General features: G+C 37.6%; 1 protein-coding gene across 1 annotated transcript in view; it reads left to right on the plus strand.

Annotated features, from left to right (window-relative positions):
• The window catches only part of LOC122060477 (protein CLP1 homolog), a 58,061-nt gene that overhangs the window by 2,532 nt on the left and 43,490 nt on the right, over window positions 1-12,039 (plus strand). Inside the window, exon 7 of the mRNA XM_042623573.1 lies at window positions 771-905. Within this exon, the coding sequence (XP_042479507.1) occupies window positions 771-905 (135 nt within the window). The remainder of the gene's footprint in view (window positions 1-770; window positions 906-12,039) is intronic.

The raw sequence follows: 12,039 nt of genomic DNA on the forward strand, positions 1-12,039 counted from the left end.
TTTTTTTTTGGGGGGGGGGGGAACTGCCTGTGATCCTCACTGCTTCTCTCTTTTTTTCTGGACAAATATTTCCTAGCTTCTGACAAAAATTCTTACCTAACATCTTTGAAATTCATTTTTAAAGCAGCTTTGCCTATTTCTTAGTTTATATTTTCCCCTGGATACAGACTTCGGCTTTGGAGAGTTGCTCATGAATGACAAGGTTTCAGTTATGGTGGAGCTTTATTGGCTGTCGAGTGGAGACCGGAAAAGTAAAGAATTCAGTAGGGAAATGTTTAGGAAGTTGTAGGGATAGAGGGGAGAGGGAAGGTTGGGGAAGGAAAATGAAGGAGTAAAGAGAATTTGCTAAGTGTCAATATTCTTGAGTTCTAATATAATGTGTTAAAGTTTTATTTGGTCAGAATGTGCAACACCACATGTATTCAAATCATCAAATTAATGAGCTATAAATACTTAGGCAATATCTGCCCATAATTGGCAGTGGAAAATGATGACATCTCCAAGTTCTTGAAATATCAGAATTGCCAAAAAGCAGCTAGTGTTTGGCTCGAATGACTAGCCAGGTCCATTCCCTATCATTTGACTAGTCATTTAGACAACACCTTGCATCATCTGGTATTACTCTTTAATTTTCTCTGTGCATCCTTTTCCAACCCCAAGTTTGATGCTTTGCCTTTATTTAGGGAATACGGAGGATGGATTTTTCACTTGGATGGAAATTCTTAACACCTCCTTGTATTTATGCCTATACGTGTTTTTAAATTGTGTAGGAGAAACTCTGCAGCATGCTTAAAGATGTTCTGAGGAATAAGCCTAATGTAGATGTTGTGAAACTTCAAAAGTCAGGTGGCGTGGTATCGAGGAATGCAAAGGTTCGCCAGAAGGCAAGGAGCTACAGGATAAGGGTATAACTGCTATGTCTAAACTCTATTTGTTTCTTTCTCGATAGCATTAGTGCCTTAGTGGCAGTAGCAGTGACAAGAATGGTGTTTTCGCCTACTGCTGGAACATTGAGACCTTTTACGGCCATGCTTTTATGGCCCCTACAGGCCATATGATCACAGGTCAATCAAATCCATTGACTGGTTAGTCTGTTAGTAGAATACCTTATCACAATAGTCAGATTTTTTCGGACCATTCAAACAATGCCCAGATGGCCAATCCTTGGACTAGGGGCATTTAATCTTGTTATAATTATAATTGTAATGATTGTAGTTGAAATTTTCAGTTGGAATCTACAAGGCAAGAACTCAAATCTTTCTTCTCTTTGCAATAATTGTCTTAGTCTCATGACATATGCTCTTGTTGTGTATTGGTGCAACACTTACTGATTATTCTGAATATTTATCCTATCATAGTTTTTGTGATGACAGACTGGACTGACTGACCATCAGACTGTTGACTGCCAGACCAGGATGGAGCAAGAAACAGTCCACTTTTAAAAACATTGAAAACAACTGGTTCTTGAATGTGAGGTCTGAATTAAAACAAAATGGCTCCTTTGAATTAAAACAAAATGGCTCCTTTCTACCCCACACTCTGTCAGTCTGTTGGACTGGGTGCAACCCAAGAAGGGGGTGAATTGGGTATTTTGCAGAATATATTAACCAATCAGAAAAACATTGCCCAAATAAAACTTAGAGTTCAAACGGAAACTTCCAAATGAAAGCAATAGAACTTGTTAGAACTCAACACCCAGTCAGTACGATGTAAGAGAGACATAAAAATTTATAGTGGTCGGCAACCTTGCGTACCTCCACTCCAATGAGTTGCTCACTCCTTGCATTCCCACTATTTGCTTACTTTAATGGGTAGTAATCAAATCCTTACAAGGTAGTTTCATACTTTCTTATGGCTTATTATGCAACCACTAATTGTTTTCCCGGCTCACAACTAACCCAATGGTTTTTATGGTTCACCATCAAACCCTGTGTGTTTTTACCGGTTCACAGAGAACGTGAGTGTTGTGAGGCTCACACTTAATCTTTACAAACTCCATTTAAGTAGGTGTTGAGTTATTCAACTCTAAGGGCATCAATTTGAAACCGAAACCAAATAACGAATCCAAAACCAAGCCAAATTAATTGAACTGAATTGATTCGGTTCAATTTCAGTTTGAATATATGAGTATTCACCTCGGGATCGGTTACAGTTCAGGGTATAGGAACTGTCGGTTCAAACCGAAACCAAACCGAATTGATTCGGTTCAAATTGTGGTAAGTGTTTTTTGCAATTTATTATCATATATTCACATGCTAAGACAATTTTGGAATTAACAATGGCCATAAGGCCCATTATGGATCAGCATACTTTGAGCTAAACGATGGCCTTTGGTCCATCACAATCATGGTCCAAGAGTGGAACCATATATATTACTGAATTAAAACCAAGCTACAAAACCGAATTAAAACTGTATTCTAGAACCGAATTGGAACAGAAGACGAGCCGAGCCTAGCCGAACCAAATTTAATCGGATTGAGTAGCCAAATAGAACCGAGTTGATTCCCTGTTCGGTTTTGGTTCACCTCCTCATCGCTCTAAACTGAACTGAAAAACCAGAACCAAGCCGATTGACACCCTTATTCAACTCAAACAAACAATTCCCCTAGAAGGCATATATACAAATACATGCTTATTACAAATTCCCTTTATGTAGGGTGATAAACAAGTTAAAGCATAATTCATTTACCTTGTCGAAGGTATATCTTCTATTCAATCTCTTCTGCCTTGGCTCTTCTCCTCAAGATCCTTTGTTTGATTTCTCCATCTTAAGCTCATAGGTGTTCTTGAGATCCTCCAAGCCTGACCCTCATTCTTTCACAATATCACCCAAAGGCATTCCATTAAGTGCACAAAGATTTTTCCAAGACTAACATGTTATGCCAATGTATGCAAGACTCTTTAGAGAAACTCCCCTGGGCTTCCTCTATTTATAGGAGAGGAATGACAAGAAACTATGCCCAAAAGAAGCCCCAGTGGTCACAAACATAGCCATTTTATGGCTGTTGCTAGGACTGTTAACTAGCGAGGTCGTTGCATGAGCCGGTCCACTGTCCATGCTGACCTATGCTCGGTATTTTGGACATATCTCCGGACTCCCTCTATATAGCTCGGATTGACCTGATTCTTTTCTCTACTGAAACTAGACTCAGAGAGATGTAGCATTCATGTTTTGGCCAAATTTCAATTCCCAAAGCACAATCACTTAAAATCGCCTTGAAGTTGTGGGATGTGCAGACACAGGATGCATGACAGATTTTCGCAAACCGGCATGGTGCAGTTACAGGGCTGGTCCAATCTGTGACCAATATGAACCAGGTCCAAACCTGGGCATCGGTTCAACCACTTGTTTTGTTTAGAATTTTATTTTGTCAATTGTTATTTTTTGATAAGTTGTTAGCAAGTAGAGATTGAGTCCAATTTTATTTCAGTTTTGAGTCCAAGATGAAGTCAAACTCTGTTTTAGATTTAGATTAGGATTATGGGTTGTTTAAGTCTTTAAATATTCTTACAACCATCATTTTTAGTAGATTGAATTTGATTTCTGAATTTTAAGCTGCTGTTGTTAAGCATACGTAGTTTGTGAGTTCTGGTATGGCTGATCATCTTCCTCTAATTCTTCTCTTAATCCTGCAATCTTCTTATCAGGTGTGTTCTGTCCATACTTTTCTTCCCATATTCTTCTTCTCTCTTACCTCTCATCTCCTCTTTTCCTGCAACAAATGATACCCTGTTTTTTAATCTAATTTCAGATTTCTAATTTTGTTCATAAGTTCATTAAACTTGGTATTCATACTGTTGGCATCCGTCTTCCTTAGTTTCTTCCTTATTTATTATTTTCTTCATCAGTCTATAGACTCTTTATATAACATGCTCTGTTTTCCACACTACCTAAACCTTGTTCAAACATAGCTTTTCTTCCCTGGACCTTGTAAGAAGACCTAGGCAATTCTGCCTTTGCTGCCCCAGATCTTACTGAGGTTATTAGAGTGAGTTATGGCGCGTTCTTTAGTAAGGTTTACTTCTGGCCCATGTTTATATCATTGGGAAGTCTTCTTCTTATTATGTTTAATACCATATGTCATGTTATTTACCATTAAGCCCTCATAGTTTTAAGTTTGTTTTATTAATTCCCCCTTTTATTGTTAGCTTTCATAAATATCCTCTTCCTTGAAGCTTTTTTTCTCCATTTGTCCTGAGTTTGTTTTATCTTCCCAAAAGAGACCTTTGATTGTTCAATAAAATTACAGAATCTGCCATTGTTTCTTGTATTTCGCTTGAATAACTTGGGTGGCCCATAGCGATCCCTACCTTAGGGTTTTGACCCCGGATCCGCATAACGGAGAGCCGGTAATCAGTGACCGTTACTGCATATGCCCATTATTTGACCATTGTACAGTAACTGGCCGCTCACCGGTACATCAGCCGCTTATCATCCAGTTGCTGTCCATCAGCCGGATGCATAGTTGTCAAGGTGTCACTTAGGTGGGCACCTTGGACGCCTTGTTGGTGTCACCTTTCCTTTGGACCCCCTCCTACGCCTTGGGTCGCTTAGGCACTGTGACAACTATGGCCAGATTGACTAGCCAGTTGATCACCAAGTTCTCCAAAGGATTTGAACGGTTGGTACCAGTGAGCCGGTTGATCAGACGGTTACTTCCAGATTTCTGAGGAAGATATCAGCCTGTTATCAACCTGTGAGCCAGTTGATTGGCCAATTTGCTTATCAGGTTAAATTCTGATATTTGATTTTTGACAACTCATTTTCAAATACAACTTGAATGAGTTCTAAGTGAAAAATACCCAATTTAGGTCGGTTGGCTTCCCAAGGTCAACCTATCAAAAAGTTTTAAGTATAGGTTTACCAGTATGTTATATTTGGACTTTTTTGTAGGTATACCAATATGCTCTCATGTTGCATCCCTTTGGCAAGGACAAAGTCACCCATCTAAGGATAAACCATTTAAGTCATGTTTGGGTACTTTAGAGGCTATCTCCTCGGGGGGGATCTAAGAGAGTCACACTATATGCATGCTTAGTATTAGAATGATATGCGAAATATAAATACAATTCCTAAGACGTGAGGAGACATTGCTGTTGCTCTTGAACTGCTCTTGACCCAATGTTAGATGTTCCATTGATGCGCTTGACATTCTCCACACTTGGTCTTACTGATGGAAGCTTGATCATACCATTTAGCATCTCTTCTTCATGCCACAAGGGTGGATTTATACAAGGCACATGATAACCCTTTGATAGTGTTATTTGATGCCACTGATGTTCTTACTGAAGTGAATTAAGACTTCATGCCAAGGGGTGGGCTTACACAAGGGCTAATGATAGACATGTCAAATTGTCAATTGCCACTTGGTGCCACACACTGGAAGGCCAAGCTCACAATAGTGACTTGACCATCTAAAGGAACCATCGCTACAAATTATTCTGCCACAACTTACACAACAACAGATGATGTTAGATAACACAAGTTAAATGGGGTTTTTTATCCCATAAACAACATTGTAATCACCAAAAACTAAGTACATAAACCATGAGTCTATGACTCAACACTCTCCCCTCTGCATGTGTGTACTCTTTTTTTTCTTTTTGTAACTTTTATTTGTTCAGGATCATTTACATAGTTGGTTTATCTGTTATATTGTTTTCCTAGTTCTTACTGATGCAGATCAATACCAAGGAAGGTACTCTAAAAAGTACCAAAGGAGGAATACGATTTTGACTCAGTAATTCAGAACCTAATTTTACTATTGAATAAAGATGGCTTTTTGCTGCTTCAATATTTTGTGGGATTCAGAATGATGTTGTGAGATGCTGAGGTTGGCTCATGGGATGTTAGCCTAGTTCCAAGTGGGATGCTTGGTCCATAATTTCTTCTAATCTATCCACCATTGATTCAGTTTTGTAGTTCCTGAATTATATATTCAGTTTTCATTCATATTCTATTGAGGGATTCTCTGTTTCATTGTGAGTACATCTCAGATTTCAATTCACCTTCAATTTCAGCAACGGATTTCACTCGTAAGTAATACGCACGATTTCAGTTTTTGAATCTGTTATTGCTTGAATTAAATCCTATCGTTTCACTTGCTGGAGTCTTCTGACTATGACCTTGTCCTGAGGTACCATACAGTTTTGTTTCAGATTTAATCTCAGACTCTATCTAGTATTACTTGCTGCTGTTGCGTATCTGGTTACATTCTATAGCTGTTCTGAGATCAGTCCATTCCTTCACTGCTATCAGTTCTCAGTTCTCTTCAAGTGGGGCTCTTCTGTAACTTGTAATCTGACCGTTGGATTGGTTTCAGTTTCTGTTATTCTGTTCTCCTAATAGAAAAGAGTAATTATTGCATCCTGAAGTGCATCTGATATCCTGATCTTGGTTTCTTGAATTTCTTTGATTTTGGCCATTAAGGCTCTATACTGTAACGATTATGTTTTTTTTAACTTGATTTTGGGTCTAGCACACTTTTTTGCATTTCTATTTTTTTGGAGTGATTCTGCATCTTAAATGTTGTATGGTAACCGCAAAAAAAAATTGATTTTGTGACCTGAAAAAAACAGAAACATGTATGGTTCGTATTTAGGCTCCGTTTGGTATCGTTTCTATTCCAGAAACTCCGTTTCGTGTCAAAAACCGAAATTTCAGTTTCCGTGTCAAAATGCCATTTCTGAACGATTTAGGGCTGTTTGGTGAATCTATTTATAGAACAGTTTTAGAACCAAGAAACGACAGTTCTGCCGTTTGGTAATGCTTGTTTCAGAAACAGTTTTTTTTTTTCTCTTTTCTTTTCTTTAAGTCAATAATTACAGAAATAACATTAAAATACTATAAGCATATAAATTCTTTTGGGACAATAAAATATTACATATCAACTAAAAAAAACATGATTTCCAAAGGATGAATAAAATACAGTATTAACAATGCCTTGTGCAAGTTAATTATTACATAATTCACCAAATTTTCATTTTTTTTCCAAGTCTAAAGACTTGAATGCATGGAGGATGTCTTTCATCTTATTTGTTTGGTCCTCTAATCCTTTAAGTGTCCCTTCCAGATATCCTTTCATGTACTCATTCGAAACGGACGGTGGTGTGGATGATGTTGATGTTGAGCTTGAGCTTTCTGAACATAATGTATGTTGTATGGTAGAGATATGTGTTTCATCTTTCAACCATACAAATATACCACATCCACGGTTATCAGCCTATATCAAATAATAGATGTGATTAGGGTCGTTGAAATTTAACATCGAATTAAAAAAACAATCTAAAATTATCTATAGGTATAGGTCAATCGTTGAAATAAATTACCCCAGTTGAATTATTACAGAGCATGGAACTTGTGCCCTGAACTAAGTAGCTTTGTGAGATTTTATTACAGAGCATGGTATTTATTATAGAATTAATACTTGCAAAATTACTGTCGTGACAAGTAATCACACTAAGAGTTCTATTGGGCTGATTCGATCGGATTGGTCATGTTTGGAAACTAGGGTTTAAGGGATTTTTAGCCAATTCCCACTGATTCTGACCGATTCCAATCCAGTTCCAGATCCTTGGTTATTAAACCCTGTCAGGGGAGCTTCTACACTTCACTTTACAGAAATTTTTGTGAGATGGGAGAATGGTTAAAATGTCACAACTCCACTTCGAATTCTTCATGATTTAATCCTAATGATGCTTTGATTATCTTTGTTATTAGCTAACATAAAGTTGTCTACCAGGACAAGCATCAAAGCAACATACATTATTTGCATTTATATCCAGCTCCAATTCTTGAAACCATGCATTGAACTGAAAGAAAACTTCGGGGCTGCCGACAGGCAGTGGATTTTTGTTGTTTGATGCCAAACCATTTTTCTAGATTCCAATCTGCTTGTTTAATCAACTATTAACACACAACAGGCTAAACCATTCAAAGAAGACGCCTTTCAGTGAAGTAAATCACTATATTTAGTAGTCATAAAGAAAGATGATAGCAAATTTTGTATGTCCTCATGAAATCAATTATAATTATGGCAAAGTTTACTGAAACACAACTAATTTACCCAAAGAAAAACCCTAAAATTGGTGGTCCAAAAAAACACTAAAATTGCTACCAATACCTGCTCTATGATTACAATAGATGAAGAAGAAGGAGAAGAGGTTAGAATAGAAGAAGAAACAGGTTAGAAGAGCTGAAGATGAAGAAGGAGAAGAAGGAGAAGAGGTGAAGTTACCTGCACTGGAGATTTCACAAGGGGCCGAGCTCCTCTTCACTATTCTCTCCTCTCTCTATGCGCGGAATCTGAGAACAATACCTGCTCTGTGATTACAATAGATGAAGCAGAAGTACTGAGAACCCATTTCGTTTCTGTTAATGTAACGTTAAAACAATGAACAACGATGAACATGCAAGCAAATAGATGGTGAGTTTGCAGCGGTGGTGGGCGAGCTTCGACTCCTCAGAGAAGTCATTGAGGGAAAAGGTTTTTTCCCAAATAGATGGTGATGAGTCGAACACAAATCAAGGGTTTCGAAACCTTCAGTTTTTCAATTGGGAGAAATAGAGGCGGTTCTCCCCGAGCGGAAAAAAGGACTTGCTAAAGGCGGACAGAGGGGGGAAAGAGGATTTTTAATCGTTCCAATAGTTTCCTTTTTTCTGAATCTTCTCGGATTATCATTAGAAGAGATTCAACAAAAAATCTAGGGTTTTGGTGAGGTGAGCATCAACGAGAGGAGGGTTTCAGAAGAGGTTAGAAGAGATGAAGAAGAAGAAGGAGAAGAAGGAGAAGAGGCGGTTACCTGGAGATTTCAGCAGGGGGCGAGCTGGGTTCTCTCTTCTCTCCTCTCTCTATCGCGGACCCAGAGAATTATCGGGAACAGGGGTTTCAATATCTATTACTTGAAACGAAACACCCCCGACAGAACAACCTCTTGGGTGTTTCGTCAAATCGAGGATTATTCGTTTTTTACTCACTTTCAATTTCAAAAAAACTGAAACGATACATACACACACCAAATAGAAGATTCCGTTTTTTCGTTCTTTTAAAACCAAAAAACGACAGAAACGTTTTTATGAACAATACTAAACGGTGCCTTAACAGAATCGATTATGTTAGAAACCAATATTTACATAAAGTGTCATCTTCACCATGGGTGTCAAAGTTGTGATTTTTAAATAAAATCTAAGGATAGTCAATGGTTTTTTAATAAATTCTAAGTTATGAAAACCATTATTACCCAAATAGCTTAAGTCGAATGAGACATAAATAAGAATAGCTCCATATCAACAACATGGTGTTCACGTCAAATATGAAATATTTGGCCATGTTTCCTTGCCATATGAAATATGAAATGTTTCAACAAAAATATGATCTATCATAATAACATAAAAGTATGAACAAGAATAAATTCAAGTATTGACATAATTCTTAAAGTATCTATTTATGAACTTAAGGGCATAAATTAGGTCTTCCAACTTAATTCTTAACTGTTAAACATGTCCAACTACTTTAAAGTTTAAATCCAATCATCAAAATGTAATCATGTAATTTGAGCCATTCCGGCTTTAACAGCTAACTCATTTGCAATCTTTTTCCTAAGATCATCCATTTGTCTTCTTCTTTCTGCTAAGCTTATACTAATGTGAGCCGGTGGTACATAATCTTGAATTTCTTCAGGCTCCCGATTCCACCAATTTTCACCAAACTCCTCAAAATTCTTGTCTGCAATTTCTTCCTCCCGAATGAAGTTGTGAAGTGCACAACAAGCAATGACGATGCATGTTTGGGTGTTCAGTGGAAAACATGGCATTTTGCTGAGAATTGGGAAACGCTTCTTCAAAGAACCAAAACTGCGCTCTATGACATTCCTAACAGAAGAGTGTCTATTATTAAATAGCTCTATTGCTGTCCTTGGACGTCTATTCCTATAATCATTTAGATGGTATCTTTGTCCTTTAAATGGCGTCAAGAACCCAGTAGTAGATGGACAACCAGAATCAACCACATAATATTTACTTAGCCCATAAAGTGAAAAGTAATGAATCAACACAATATGTAAAATAGAGCATAATCAACTGGTGAGGTTAAGATTTAGAATGTACCAGGTGGAGGATGAGGAAATTCAAATTTAGGGTTATTCGATGCCTCATTGAATACTCGACAATCATTTGCAGAACCCTCCCAACCAGCGTGAATTTCATGTCAAAGTCACATGCACACATAACATTCCAGGTCGTATCTCCTTTCCTTCCTCTGTACGGTATTTGTTTGGGTAGAGGTACAGAAGCACTAACATGAGTGCCATCAATCGCGCCAATGCAATCCTAGTACCAATACATGGATATTCATCAAATCAAACCACGTATAACCACAAAACAACATAATCATTGTTTTAATTATAAGTAACATACCTTGAAGAAAGGATAGAGCTTTGGTTTTTCAAGAATCTGTTTAGGGCAACGACTGAAGTTTGGAGGTTTGATATTCTCTTGTCCCAGTAGTATGAAAGCACGTAACACTTTCTTAAAGTGTTCACCTATAGTGTTAAGAGAACGCTGAAAGTGTTCTGCTATGTCTCTATACCTATCATTGTGACCAACGATAGATATAAACATTGCCAACTACTCATCCACTCTTAAATATCAACTATCTTCCAACCAACCATGTTGTCGCATTAATGCTTCAAGGTTGAGGAAGACATGGCGTTCCATTTTATACGTTCATAGCATCTGTCTACATGTCCGTTTAGGACCTCACTCACTCGCTCTGGTCCTATCAATTTACTATCTCGTATGGGCTCTCTAGTGTATAATGAATCACGTGCTTTCATCAACAACATCATACACATCATGATTTCTACATCAGTGTCATCCCATTCCATTTGTTCAATGTGTTCCCTAGATGCGATCATTCTTTGATCCATTCCTATAATATAAAATTAGAAATATGCAAACACATCAAACCATTATTTTGAACAACTATCCAAGACATCAAATACTACTGTTAGAAAAATAAGTCAAGACACAATCATCCAAGACATCTTAAAAAATGAAGGAAAACATAGCAAACCATCAAAGTTAAAAGTAGTGTCAAGGTACAATGAACAAATATTCAGGACATCAAATACTATAGTTATAAAAATAAGTCAAGACACAGTCATCCAAAACATCTTAAAAAGTGAAGGAAAACATAGCAAACCATCAAAGTTAAAAGTAGTGTCAAGGCATAATCCAAGTAGAGTTATCAATCTATCTAATTAAAAGAACTTTTCAAGAAGCAAACTACTGAAGGGTACAAAGGAGTATTGACTTTCGATGAGGAGGGTAGGAAATTAATGCCTCTCTCCATTGCAGGTCAGCCATTAACTTCCGAAGTGCTTTCTCGTATAGTGCTTCATCTAACTCATATCCTGACTCAAGCACCTCCATGGCCCTAGTAATCCCGTACATCTGTTCTGCATTTTCGGTTGAAGCAGTGGACATGCTCGCATCTCGTTCTACCCTTGATTTACTTATATCTTGAATTGCCTTGCATGCCATTGACCAATCATTAGACTTGCTCCTCCTCCTTTTCACGTTTGGGGTCCTATCATGCCTATGCTTAATAGCTGGCCTTTTTTCCACTGCTTTAGTTTGAGTGTCACCTAATGGAGTAACTTCATCAGTGGAACTTGACTCATCACAAGACTCAATCATATTCCTAGCATCATCGGCCCCTAGAGTTTTCAACACGGTTGTTTGAGTCCCACTTCCTTTGCCGTCTGCATATGTATCACCAAATACCATACATAGTTCTGGCCATTGTGGTAGTCCGTGCTTCTTAAATCATGCCCAAGTAGGGTTGTCCTGATAAAGAAAAAATACTCATAATCAACTACTTGAATTGATATAGCCTAGCATTTCAAAATACTCAAATTAAATCCAAATTGAGCATACCTTAATATGTGATTCCCAGATGGATTCATCATCAACAGTACAAGTTCTTGAAGTAGTATCCCAACCAAAACCAGTTGTCTCCAATAGCTTCTTAAACTGAC

This window comes from Macadamia integrifolia, chromosome 14 (genome assembly GCF_013358625.1).
Source record: "Macadamia integrifolia cultivar HAES 741 chromosome 14, SCU_Mint_v3, whole genome shotgun sequence".
NCBI classification, from domain to species: domain Eukaryota; kingdom Viridiplantae; phylum Streptophyta; class Magnoliopsida; order Proteales; family Proteaceae; genus Macadamia; species Macadamia integrifolia.